This window comes from Mustela nivalis (assembly GCF_964662115.1).
Source record: "Mustela nivalis genome assembly, chromosome: 9".
Classification (NCBI taxonomy): domain Eukaryota; kingdom Metazoa; phylum Chordata; class Mammalia; order Carnivora; family Mustelidae; genus Mustela; species Mustela nivalis.
The window spans coordinates 81389201-81403551 of NC_139028.1; the positions used below are offsets into that span (position 1 = coordinate 81389201).

Consider the following 14351-nt stretch of genomic DNA (forward strand, 5'->3'; position numbering starts at 1 on the left):
ATTTCTAGGATGTTAGCAAAATAATTAACATTCCTTATACCCATTTGCAAAAGAACATTTCATCTGAGAATGATTTCTGATGAGTCTTTACGTCCTTATCCTAGAGCATGGATAGTGAGATAAATGTTAACAATTTTTAAAAACTTTATTGAAATACAGTTTTAATAGCATAAAGTTTACCTCCTTAATGTGTACAATTCAGTGGTTTTAAGTATATTTTGAATTGCACAACCATTATTATAATCTGATTTTAGAGCATTGTTATCATCCCAAAAAGAAAACTGGTGCCCATTCACTATTATTCTCCATTTCCTCAAGCTTAGTACTAGATAACCACTCATCTGTTTTCTGTCTCTATAGATTTGCCTGTTGTGGACATTTCATGTAAATGAGATTATACAACGCACAATCTCTTATGACTTATTTCTTTCACTTAGCAAAATGTTTTTGAGTTTCATGCATGGTACATGTTGTAGCACATAGCAGTAGCACTCTTTTATTACTGAATAATATAAAATATAAAATAACATGCAAAAATAGTATTGTACGGATGTACCACATTTTCTTTATGGATTCATCAGTTGATAAATATATGGGTTGTTTCCACCATCTGGCTATTATGAATAACATTTATATGAATATTTCTCTGCAACTATTTGTGTGGGCAAATGTTTTCATTTCTCTTGGATATATACCTTAGAGTAAAATTGCTGGAACATGTGGTAGCCCTATGTTTAATAGCGTGCAGAACTACCAAAGTAATTTCCAAAGTGGCTGAAATGCTTTAGACTCCCAATAGCGATGTAGAAGGAATTCAATTTCCCTACATTCTTATCATCAGTTGTCTGTGTTTTTGATTCTAGTGTGTGTGAAATGGTATCTCACTGTGTTTTTTTGCATTGGATGTTCCTAATTTCTAATGATTCTGAGCATCTTTTCACGTGCTTATTACATTTGTGTATCTTCTTTGGAGAAATGTCTCTTTAAATATTTTTCCCATTTTCTGAGTGGGATATCTTTTTATTGAGTTGTAGGTGCTTGAATCAAGTCAGTTGTCAGTTGAATGATTTGTGGGTATTTTCTTACAAGGCTTCGGTTATCTCAGAATCCTTAGCAATTCTTTATGAAAGAAATGGCCTGCTTCAAAGAGAGCTCCTGAAACCACATCACTTTCTCCTCCTCCAACAAACTCTCTGTGATAAATACATCAACACATCAGTACCAGCTGTATTTCATTATTGAGCTCTTCAAAGTTTCCCTCACCTGTCTGATTCAATTATGTTTTTCTTAGTCTTATTTCTCCTTGACCTCTCTACAACTTTTGATGCTAAAGGCAATCATACTCTTTGTTTACGTTTTTTTTTTTTCCTCCCTCTTCCCCCTCACTTTTTTTCTCCCTTCCTTCCTTTTATAAATATTAGGCACCGACTAAGTTTCAGAAGTTCTGCGAAGGGCTGGATCTAAAGTAAAGAAAGATAAATTTGAGATACATCCCCAAGCAATGTATGCGATAGTAAAAAAGGCAGGTATTAGTAAAAATACCAATACACTAATTAATGTAGAACTGTAACTTGTTACCCCTTTGAAGGAGAAGTGCTGAGTGTTGTATGAGTAGGTTTCAGGGGAAACTTACACGCCAAGGAAATCAGGTGTTCTTTACTGAGGATGTGAGGACTAGTTGACAGAACAGGGATGAGCATGAGCCGGGCTGAGAGGGAAGGACATGTGAAGGTACCTGACCTGCAGGAAGGAAGTAGAGGCAGCGTGGTTGAGCAGAGCAGGTATGAAAATGAAACAACCTGTTGCTAGGCAGTTAGGTGGAGGTGAAGCGGCGAGGGGACCAGGAGGGCATAGTAACAATATCCACATTTTCAGATCAAAGGCAGTAAAAGTTGAGATCAAAGGAAGTAAAAGGATGGAAGATTTTAGCCGGGACGACAAGATGATCAGATTCGAATTCCTAATAGATTGCGCTAAACGTAGTATGAAGAATAAATTTAAAGTGGGCAATACTGAATGTGGGGAAGATCCATTAAGAAGCGACAACACCTAAGTTAATGATAGCAGCTTAGCTGTGGGTGAGATAACAGTGGTTTGGATGAGGGTGATGGCAATGGAAATTGGGATATAGGAATGAATTTGAGAGATACTCAGAAAAAATCAAGACTTGGTGATGGATGTGTTATAAGGGATTAAGGGAGAAAGGGGTTTCAAGAATGACTAACAATGACATGTCTCTAATTCTTCTGTCCTGGTTTGACAGTGACTGCCTTGGTTTGAATCTATTACCTTATAACCTTGGGCCATAACCTCTCTGTTCCTGTTTCTTCATATAGAAAATAGAGATGATAGTAATTCTTAAGTCATAGGAATGCTATAACACATTAGAGTAGAGTTTAGCTCATAGTATGCTCAGTGAGTGTTACTTATGAAAAGTCACAATTATTAATGCTATGTAGAAAGGAAGCAGAGAAGGAAAGTGACTAATTTCTTAGAAATTAAATATATGGAGGACTTTTGATTCTGATCAAGATGAACTAGCCCCATTTCCCAGGCCTTTTCTCCTACAACAAAAAGAAAACCCTTAGATGTAACACAGCAAATCGTCAGGAAGACTCTGAAAGGTAAAGGGAAAGTAAACTACCTGTAAACTTTGGGACTTGAGGAGCCACAAGGAGTAAGTTCCCCATTTTATTTGTGCAACTCATATGTCTAAGTTGAGGAGCTGAAGAAGACTGCAGCCCAAAGCCAGCAATAGCACATATTATAAAAGCTCCAAGAAAAGCCAACTCTACTTCTTCTAGGGAAAAGGGGTATTAACAGAACAAACAGAAAACCTTTTTGAAAATATACACTCTACTTGAGCCATCTGTCGATGGGAACCTGCTGATTTCCTCCCTGTACTAATGTCAGTGGAGTTGAGTGTGGACATGGCCTCCACTCCACCCAGCAGCTTGGAGACTGAACAAAGCACTGGAAGACAAGGTTAATAGCCACTACGCTTTCCCAACTTCATTGTTAGTAGAGCTCAGCAAGGAGCTGAACCTCTACCCTGTACTGACAAAGTATTATGAGTTATAACTAACATTATATTTAATAAAGAGAGACTGAACGCTTTCTTGCTTAGATTAATAATAAATCAGTGATGTTCACTCTCACCGCTTTTGTGCAACATAGCCCTGGAAGTCCATACAATAAGGGAACAAAAGGAAATAAAAAGTGTAGAAGTCAGAAAGAAAGAAGTTAAACTATTTCTATTTATAGATGACATGATTGTCTATGTGAGGAATCTACAAGAAATATAGAATAAGTTCTGCAATGTCACAAGCTATGATATCAACACACAAAAATCAATTATATTCCTATATGCCAGCGACCAACATGTAGAAACCAAAATTAAAAGAATAATATTATATACAGTAGTTCTAAGGTAAGATGAAATAATAGTTATAAAGTTAATGAAGCATGTATAGGATCTGTATGCTGAAAATTACAAAATACTAATGAAAGAAATCAAAGATTAAAGTTATGAAAATATATGTTCACATAAAAACCTGCATACAGATGTTCATGGAAACTTATTCATAGTAGCAAAATACAGGAGACAATCCAAATGTCCCTTAATGTGTGTATGTTGCACAAACTGATACATTTTTACAGTGGAATACTTCTCCCCAATAAATAGAAATGGACTATGGAAACGTACAACAACCTGAATGGAATTCAAGGGCATTTTGTCTAGTGAAAAAAGTTAATCTCAAAATTTATGTTTAATTCTATTTATGCAACACTCTCTAAATGGCAAACCTATAGAGATGAGAACATATAAGTAGCTGACAAGGGACGGGGACTGGGTATATAAGAGGATGGTGGGAAGTGGTAAGTAAGTGTAAACAAAGAAAAAATAGCTTGATTGTGGCAGTGGTTACCTGAATTTATACACAGGATAATACTGCTTACAACTATATACTCAAACACATACATACCCCTCAAAATAGTTGTAGATTTTAAAAACTGGTATAAGCTGAATAAGGTTTATAGACTACTAATGATAATATACCAACGTCTGTTTTCTGGCTTCCACCTTCTACTACAGCTACATACGACGGCACTCTTGGGGTAAGCCCGGTGAAGTGTATGTAATGGGACTTCTTGTACTACCTTTGCAACTTCCTTTAAATTGTGACTATTTTCCTTTAAAAAGTAAAAACATACTGTCACTGTCGCCAACACTTTAGAAACTCCTTTGGATCATACCGTAAAGTGGAGTTTTGGAAAGAATGCAGGAAAAGAGATGAGGACCTGGAGGGGAGTTTGAGTTCCAGACATACAACTTATTATCTATGTACTTATACCTCTTAGGCGCTTCAGACCCCAGTTTCCTCATCTATGAAATGTGATTGGTGAGATACGGTTGGCATCTCCCAGTGGGTTTTTTTTTTTTTTAAACAATTTTGTAAAATAGATAAGAGACTACTTTGGACAAAGAAAAGCCGCAAGCCAGCCAGACCACAGACATGGAACATTTGCAGCTGGAGTGACCATTTCAGTGTCTTCTTTGGGTCCTGATTAATCCACTAAGGAAAATAAGATGTTAATGGATAATGGCTATTGATTACATTTGATTGCAGTGTTACAGAGGTAGATCAGAGTCTTTCTGAGCCCTTCTGTGGAAGGAAAAGGAGGAAGAGGAGGAGAGAAGACCTATGTGATAATGACAGTGCTCCATGAGTGCTGAATAAATATTAGCCAGCATACCAATAATTATCATCATCAGTGGAGAAACAGCCTGCCACCACAATCATTATGATTTTTTCCAAGAGGGAGGATACTCTAAATATACTGTAATCAAACTCAGGTCATACATCAACAATTACAAACATACATCCTTCACCTTCCCAGTCTGTAGTCTTGTTTCTTGGGGACCATAATTGAATGTAAGCAAATACTTGTTTGGGTCTTCAAAGAGTTATTATTATTTTTTTTAATTTATTTTTTATTTTATTTTATTTTTTAAATTTTATTTTATTTTATTTTTTTCAGTGTTCCAAAATTCATTGTTTATTTAATCATCTTCAAAATCCTGTCAAAATTGTCTTTCTGCCTGAACTACCAGCCTATAAAGGAAAAAGGATGTTTTCTTAACCACTTTTAAGTACTATCCAACAATTAAGTCTGCTGACAAATAATTGCAATAGTGAGGGTAATAATAATAACAATAATAAAATAGTGTACATTCATGGAGCATATACTAGTTGCATTGTGCTCTAAGCCTTTTACCTATATTAGCTAATACAATCCTCATGACAACCTCAGGAGATAGGTTCTGTTATTATCCACATTTTATACCTTAGGAAACTAAGACACCGATTGTCTCCATCACTTAAGTTCACATAGCTAGTAAGTGGCAAAATCAGGGTCCTCTAACCCAGGCTGCATGATTTTGGAGTCTACACTCCCAACTGTTTTGTCACGCCACCTCTCCAAGTGTTCACCCTGCGGCGCCTTTGACAGCATCTCCAACCGCTGGAAGGGAATTTGATGTTTTTAGAGATCATTTCTTCTGCAGTTATTTCTGTCCAAGATAAGTCAGATCTTCAGTGGGAATTTGAGGCTAGTGTAGAAGAAGACCTTCTTCCTTTCTGGCTTTATGGAATCTCTTCCATATGACTTGGTTTAACTTCAACCTTATCCAGATTTGCTTCTAACTGCTTAGTGATGTAGTCACTCTGGTGCCCAGTGTCCCAATTCCGAGCTCCTCCACTTACTGGTTTTGGGACGTTGGCAGATTATTGAATGTCTCTTTATTTCAGCTCCTTTATTGTAAAATGAGCCATCTTCATATGATTGATAGGAAAATTAAATGATGTATGTGTAACATTTAGCTCAATGCTTGGCACTCTGTAGGCTCAGGACCATTATGTGAAGTAATGATAGGCTAAGTGAAGGTTGTATAAAATATGCTACAGTTTCTCTCTTCAAAGTTACTTAGCTAAAATATTAGTGATAAAACTCACAAGCATCACCATGTATGTGAGTGTCTCCAAGGAGATAAAGAGACCAGATTTGGTAATATTTCCAAGATGGTAAATTTATGTGGTATGGAAAGCAGATCTGGCTTAAATGGCAAGAGAATGGGCATGAAGTAGTGTTTGAAGCCAGACAGGGGCACAGATAGTGCATCTACATTGGGAGACTCTGTATGGAGCCACAGAAACAAAATGGCAAACTGGAGAGAGGTAGGAATGGATTACCTCTGCAGGCCAGTGATGGCTCCACCTCAGCAGAGAAGAGGGTTTCCTTCAAAAATAATTAGAGAACCAGGTAGAGTGGATGTGATCATTAACTTGATGAGGGAAAGTGTTTCATGATGTATGATTTAAGAAATCATCACATTGAATACTTTGAATAACTTACAGTTTTGTCACTTAGACCTCAGCAAAGCTTGGCAGGGGTGGGGCGGTGGAAGACAAGGTAGGTGAGAGTGGACCAGACATTTGGGATGTTGCATAAAACCATACCTTTCTTTCACCTATTATGCCCTTCATGGACAATTCTGACTGAGAAAACCATGACCATTTTTAAAAGACCAGTTCAAATACTACCTTTTTTATTTTTTAAAAGATTTTATGTATTTATTTGACAGAGACAGACACAGCGAGAGAGGGAAAATAAGCAGGGGGAGTGGGAGAGGGAGAAGCAGGCTTCCCACTGAGCAGGGAGCCTGATGTGGGGCTCAGTCCTAGGACTCTGGGGTCATGACCTGAGCTGAACGTAGACAATGAATGACCCACCCAGGCGCCCCTAAATACGATCTTTTGCAGGAAGACTCTCCCTATCAACAGAAATTGCTCCCCCCCACCCAGGGACTCTTCAGTTTATCTTGATTCCTTCTATCTAGCATTGCCACACATGCTGCCTTGCGTGGGTTATTCTGAGTCATGCCTGTTACTCCAGTGTGATTATTAGAAGAGTCCCTGTTCATTCTAAAATATATTGTTTGTCTGATGAAATACAAGGTCACCTCCTTACAGCCCTCATCACTTCTCTCTTGTGTTCTGCTTAGCTGCGTATTGACGTCTGGTGGCTTCTATTAAAATGTTCATGTGAGCTGAGACCATATCTACTCACCTTCGTATTCCCAGTACAGACCGTAATAATTATTAAATGAATTTAAATAAGGGATTGAAAACTTGGGTGTTGAAGTCAACACTCTTGGACTTTTTGTGTGCCCCACATCCCCTGGTATCGTACCTGCATATACTAGGTGCTTCATAGGTCTGTAAATTTGATCTAACATCCATGCGGTTATACTGTTGCTCGAGTGTGCTGGAGATGACATTAGCACAGACTAGAAGTGAGTCGTCGTAAATCTTCTTTTCTCCCTATTTGCTAACCCATGCACATTTCTCACTGACCCTTTGGGTTGGTCTTAAGGCTGAAAGAAAAAAAAATTTTTTTTTTAATCCAAGGTGTTGCATCAAGAGTCATATGCTTGAGTGTGTTCTCCTGTAATTGCACATGGGTGACTAAAACAGCCCTGCTTTGTAGAATTCAACCTTTCTCATTACCGGGTCTCAGTTAGAAAAGTTAGGATAAAAATGAATGAAGATTGATGATATTTCAACTGATTGCTACATTGATCTAACAGGACCTTTTATAAACTATTGAATGTTTAGTGTTTTTCGGGGAGTGTTATTTTGGGGAGGTTTCTAGCTGAGATTTCAGCTCTTGTTTTTTATGTTATTTTGGGACTTAAATAAATCTGTTTGAATTTTCTTCTTAAAATGTTTAAGAAGTTATACTTCTTAAAATGTCTAAGAAGTTATACTAGCAGATGTTAAAGGGAATAGGCCTAAACATTTTTTTTTTTTTTGGATTTTTATTTATTTATTTGACAGAGAGAAATCACAAGTAGGTGGAGAGGCAGGCAGAGAGAGAGGAGGCTTCCTGCAGAGCAGAGAGCCCAGTGAGGGACTTGATCCCAGGACCCTGAGATCATGACCCGAGCCAAAGGTAGAGATCTAACCCACTGAGCCACCCAGGCGCCCAAGGCCTAAACTTTTGACACTGTTCTTTACAAAGTAGCCATTTGGATAACTACTTCAAGTTCCTGATTATGACAGGAAAGTGTCATTATCTGTGAAATCCTGATTTCTAACTTGGAATCTTTTGGTCCATTTTGTAAAGTGTTGGATTTACATCCTCCAACATCTTGTAGGTTAAGGATGCCACAACTCTTTGAAAATATAGAACCATGTGACTACCTATCAGGCATCAACCCAGGGGGTTGAATGCTCACCCCTGTGAATTTGGCCTACATGGAAAACTGGAGTTCCGGGCCCTGCTGAAGGCCCTTGAGGAGAGGTCATAAGAGTAAATCCCTTTTGATTCTGCACAACCCCATGCTTGCCAGCATTTCCTGTGACCAATGGAATTCTTTGAAATTCCTTGTTAGTAAATGCTTCTTTGCCAGGTTATATTAACGGAGCCTTCCCCTTCAGTTTCAAAGAAACCATGGAATCTCATATGTGGGATTTATTTCTTTTTCCTTCTTTAACCTTAGAGGAAGTTTTCCCAGCCTAGGTGCTATTGATGTTTTTATTGTAATGTAATCAATGTTTTCTTGTGCTGGGCTTTCCTGTGTATTGTAAGATGCTTAGCAGCATTCCTGACCTATAGCCACTAGATTCTAGTAGCACCCCCATCCCAAGCCATGATGACTAAGGATATCGTTAGTGTCAAATGTTTCTAGTGGGAACGGGATGCAGAATTGGCCTCTGTTGAGAAACGCTGCCTTGGACCCTCTATAGAAACCTTTTGCCGGACATGGAAAAGGCAATGCCCTTAGAACAGCACTTGCCAATCATGCGACTTGCCTGACTAAGATACTGGCTTCTCGGACCCTTAGTTTCTTTGCCTGCAAAGTGGGGACAATGACATCCATCTTGTAGAGTTGCTGAGATTCCAACCTCACTAGGCACAGAAGCTGCCAGGTGCATAGTTGAGATCCCCATACCTGCTGGTGGTCCCTGTCCTTCTTACTTGGTGAGTCCCAGCTTAATTTTCCAACACTTGTGATGCCAACTTGTGAAACGATGTCTGTCTGTCTTTCTCCCCCTGCAAACAGAGCATGATGAATGTGGCAGTGGGCAGCACAACTGTGATGAGAACGCCATCTGCACCAACACTGTCCAGGGACACAGCTGCACCTGCAAACCGGGCTACGTGGGCAATGGCACCATCTGCAGAGGTAGGCTTGCGGCTAAGGGGGGAGCCAGGAGCAGCTTCCCTGCCTGGGCTCCCGGTACTTACGTGGCAGACTCTTTCTACCATGGTGGTAGCTGAGCCTGGCCAGGGTTCCATTCCTGGTCTATCATCTGGTGAGGGCACTGTGCATCAGGGAAGAAGAAAAATGCTTTACGTCTACATTTTGGATTGAATGCAGATGGTATGCCTTTGGGTCAGGGACATGGTTCCACAATTGTGTGTGGCTTGGTTTGGCTTTGCCTGTCGGCCTGAATTTGTGAGGGACACTGTAATTGCTGATGTGGGCTTTTGCTCCCTGTGAGCTTTGCTCAGAGGACAGGTGGGAGCTGCCTGTGGCTATACTCGAGGTATGGAGTACCTTGGTTGGAGGCATCAAGTTTCTCTCTGTGTCCTGAGCGATTCAGCAATTCAGAGGTAGTTCCTTGGCTGCCATCTGCCTTTAGAATAAAATTAAAATTGCTCCTGATGGCTTCTGAGAACATTCAGAATCTGGTCTCTGGCTCCTCTCAGCTGGTCTTTCTCTTTGCTCTCCCCTTCATTCCTTCTACAACCAACATGTTATTCCCACTTTTTCTCAGACTCGCCAACCTCATTCCTGTCTCAGGGCTGTGTGCTTGCTGTCCCCTCAGCCTGGATGTTTACTTCCTTAAGGTCTCTCCACAAGGGTCCCCTTATCATAGAAGTTTTGGTTGGCCAACCCTCAAATAGCACCTCTATATTTCTTAGCCTTATGCCCTACTCTTCTTTTCCTTCACTAATACGACATGACAGAACATTGTACATTGAAGTCTTTGCTTCTGTATTGTCTGCCTCCCCATGGGGATGGAAGCTCTCTGAGAGCAATTAACTTAGTTTTGCCTCCCTGGTTTGTCCCCAGCAATTAGAAAGAAGCTTGGCACATTGTAGGCATTCAGTAAATACATGTTAACTTACTGGATTAACCAAAGAAGAAAGTGACAACATTATATTGAAAAAGGGGCAAAATGTACAAAAAATAGGAAATAATCCTTTGAGTTTGGTATTATTATAATTATCATCCCCATTTTAGAGGTGAGAAAGGTTAAGGAACTTGCCCAAGGACACATAGTATATTTCAGCACTCCTCTGTGGAGATGACATGCTGATGAAGAGAGAGAAATAATGTGCAGTGACCAAGTAACCATATTCATGCACTCGACTGGGGAGAATTTTTAAAAATTGATTTTATTCTCAGTGCGCTAAGTGGGTGACTGTGGGTTCAGCATCTAACTCTTGGTTTTGGCTTGAGGATTTGGCTTGGGATTGAACGGCAAGTGGGGCTTCATATTCAGCATGGAGCCTGCTTAAGATTCTCTATCTCCCTCTGCCTCTCCGCACTGCTAGTGCGCTCTCCCTCTCTCATCAATAAATCTTTTAAAAATTTGATGTTATGCTCCGTTGCTGAGGTTGGGGTAAACAGAATTGTTTATTTGTTTACATGACAGTGTAAATTGGTGAAACTTTTAAATGGCAATTTGAGAAAATCAACGTGTAAAGTAATCTGAGGAGTAATGTCAGGATTCTCTCAATTCCACCGATTTTTACCTGTGGAAATGTATTCTAGAAAAGGCACATGTCGTGAGGGGGAGGAATATGCACTACGGTGATGGTTTGCTGCATAGTTTGTATTCACTGAAAGCCAGAAACCACCAAAATATGTTGGTAGTGGAATGATTTATGTCACAGGTCATTTCGTGGAATAGAGTACAGAGGTTTAAAACTCGATGTATGTACATACATGTGTGCATGTGCATACATACACTCTGACACATGTTTTCAAGAAAAATAGACCTATAGGACAATACCTATAATATCATCAAAAGTCTGATTCATTATTTACAAATATCTATATGCATACTTTTATGTCAATGTGCAGAGACCGGAGACACGCAAACTGTTCATTTTATCATCCACGGGGATGTGTCTGTGCAGCAAAGAACATTGACCTCAATGAATTCAATGTTGTTTGCATCTTTTACTATGGGAATTTACATGAATTTTAAAAGAAGGCTAAAGATACTTCCCAAGTGAAACAAAAAGATATAAATATTAATACAGTTCCATGGATTATCAAACCCACTGCTGGTAGTTGCATGCTAATGTTAGAGTGTAAGCAGCACATAGAGATTTGACTTCAATGCATTTTTTTTCAGAATTATGTTACCTCATAAAGTAATATTAATTACACTAGTTCAGTGAGTCTGTGTTTGCCAAACCCTCTCATGCCATTGTGATAAGCAGTGGCTTCCCCTTTGTGGAGTTCGAAAGTCTGATTGTAAAAAAATGTGAGTTCCAATAACGTTTCTGGTGTCCACAGTCTTGAAAGTAAAGAATCAAGGACAGTAATTTTGTTTCATGTGGTTCTCCCAGTCCCTTGTGTGGCCATCAATAAGATAGGGAGCATCTCATGTTTTATACATGTGGCCTGGCGGGGGCAGTGCGGTGTAGTTGCAGAATGGGACCATGAGTTTACAGAGTCTTAGACAAGGTCTAAGACAAGGAAATCTTAGACAAGATTTTCTTGCTGGTGAGTTGTAACTTATATATTTTTACATAGTAAAATGGGTTAACATCACCATCTGTGTTTTTCCAACAATGTTATTGCAAAGAAGTCTTAAAAGAGGGTATATGTATCTGTGTTTTTAAAATATCAAATGCTGTAAAATGTAAAAACAGTATCAGCGGTGGTGCAGTGTGTGAGGAGGAGTAGAGGGAGTGGATGATGAGTTGCCTTGAACCTCCGCCTTCTGACCGAAGTACCCAGATTTGTGTCTCCATTTCAGAGCACACTGTGTGCATTTAACTTTTCCAACTGCAACTGAAACATTTACAGAGGGAGTTAGACAAGAATAACTAGACAACTGGAACTGATTTTTTTTTTTTTAAAGGATTTTATTTATTTGAGAAAGAACAAGAGAGAGAAGGAGCAGGAAGGGGGGCAGAGGGAGAGAGAATCTCAGGCAGACTCCCTGTTGAGTGCGAAGGCCAACTGGGTGCTTAGTCCCGTGACCCTGGATCATGGCCTGAGCCCCAGTCAAGAGTGAGGCACTGAACTGACTGAGACACCCAGGTGCCCTGCAAAGATCCTTCTAAGGCAGAGAGAGAGCACGCAAGAGCAGGGGACAGGACACAGGGGGAAACAGGCTCCCCGCTGAGCTGGAAGGTCCCCCACTCCTCCCCAATACTGGACTAGATCCCAGGACCTTGAGTGGAAGACAGCCTCTTAAAGGCAGTGCCCTTTAACTGTTTTGTTTTGTTATGTTTTTTTAAATGTATGAAAGCTCTTCTAGAGGTGGTGATGTTCATGGAATTGACTGCATCTGCATAGAAATAAACACCATTAACAACATGCACAAGCAAAGTATGAGGCAGCAAGTTCTCAAACAATACTAATTGGTATGAATTCATTCAGATGAACTCTCTTGGAGGCCAGTTCCCAGGGAAGGTGTTCTTTCTTTCTTTCTTCCTTTCTTTTGGATTTTTTTTTTGACTCCTTTGGTTGCAAGCAAGAGAAATCTACTGGCAAGCCTGGCTATGAAATTGTCATAGAGCCCAGAGTAAAGTGAGAGTGAGGGAGAAAAAGTAGGAAAAAAGGAAAAGTCTTCTGTTTAAAAGTACTAAAATATGAAACTTTTGCCTTTCTTTTGTAGTGTCTTTCACACCTTATCGAGGTGTTTTTTATTTGCTATTTAAAGTCACTCTCCAGGGTGCCTGAGTAGCTCAGTTGATGAAGTACCTGACTCTTTCTCTCACTCCTTCTATCTCTCTCTCTCCCTCAACCCCTCCCCCACAAAATCAGTTAAAAAATAAAGTCATTCCAGGGACGCCTGGGTGGCTCAGTTGGTTAAGCAGCTGCCTTCGGCTCAGGTCATGATCCCGGCGTCCTGGGATGGAGTCCCACATCGGGCTCCTTGCTCCACGGGGAGCCTGCTTCTCCCTCTGACTCTGCCTGCTACTCTGTCTGCCTGTGCTCGCTCTCGCTCTCTCTCTCTGACTAAAAAAAAAAAAAAAAAAAAAAAAAAAATCTTAAAAAAAAAATAAAGTCATTCCATTGGCCATGGGGGATGCTCTTGAGGTCAGTGCAGTGCAAATGCTCGGAGGAGCCTCAGGCCCATTCCCTACTTTGACACACACACACACACACACACACTCAGCCCACTGACCACAGGGCTCCTCTCTGCCAGTGCAGTGTGACCTGGTGGGGGCAGGGAGGTTGAGCCTGGTAGCTCCCCTTCCCTTGAGCCCTGCATCCCAATCCCCAACAGATGAGAAAGCCAAGAGACCGCAGTCTCCCCACCAATTCCCTGCGTCACCGTGGAATGCACCTGCGTGCTGCTCGCTCAGAGTGAGGCTGACACAGGCATACTTTCCCTGGAAAACCCAGCACATGCGTCCCCCCACATCCCCGAGCCTTCCTGTGTCTGCACAGGACCCTGCTGGAGGCAGAGAGCAGTTGCTGCTGAGTGGCAAAGACAGAGGCTGTGAGGGACCAAGGCTCAGGGGTCTGAAGAAGGGAGAACTGAGAACTCATCCTGGGGTGGGTGGGGGGTAGGGGAGAGGCCAAGGGTGGTGAGCCACACATGAGCTAGGGCTGCAAAGCCCCAGGGCGTGCTGTGTTATCCCATTAGATTGCATTTTCAAAACCTATTCAAAGATGCAGTTATTAAGAATGTTAAGATGGGGGCACAGAGCTTTAATCCCCAGATGAAGAGTGCTTCTGAGCTGGTTGTATGCTGGTGAAGTTGGACAAGTCTGCTGGCCTTTGCTTTCCGGGGGTGTCCTACAACCTAAGGGCAAAAATGTGGCTGGGGTTTAGGAACACCTTTCTCCAGGAGCTCCAGTGCTGCTAGTACTCGCTCCTGTCTCCTTGCGGCTGCACTGTGGATCTGTCTCCTTCTAGACTGGCTTTGTGTTTCGTCTTTGTTTTGTCAGATCCTCTGTTATAACGTCAGACACTTGGCCTTATCTGGCTACCTGAGATGATCTCTCTGGGACCAGCATATTAACTATTTATGATAATTGTTATGGTTTGAGAAGAGCCTAAAAATGAAGTCTTTTTTCTC

At 40.7% G+C, this 14351-nt stretch overlaps 1 protein-coding gene across 2 annotated transcripts in view; it reads left to right on the top strand.

Moving 5' to 3' along the window:
- The window catches only part of NELL1 (neural EGFL like 1), an 823138-nt gene that overhangs the window by 486976 nt on the left and 321811 nt on the right, over positions 1-14351 (top strand). For both annotated transcript variants that reach the window (XM_082747362.1, XM_082747363.1), the window contains exon 14: positions 9131-9253. In XM_082747362.1, coding sequence (XP_082603488.1) covers positions 9131-9253 — 123 coding nt within the window. The remainder of the gene's footprint in view (positions 1-9130; positions 9254-14351) is intronic.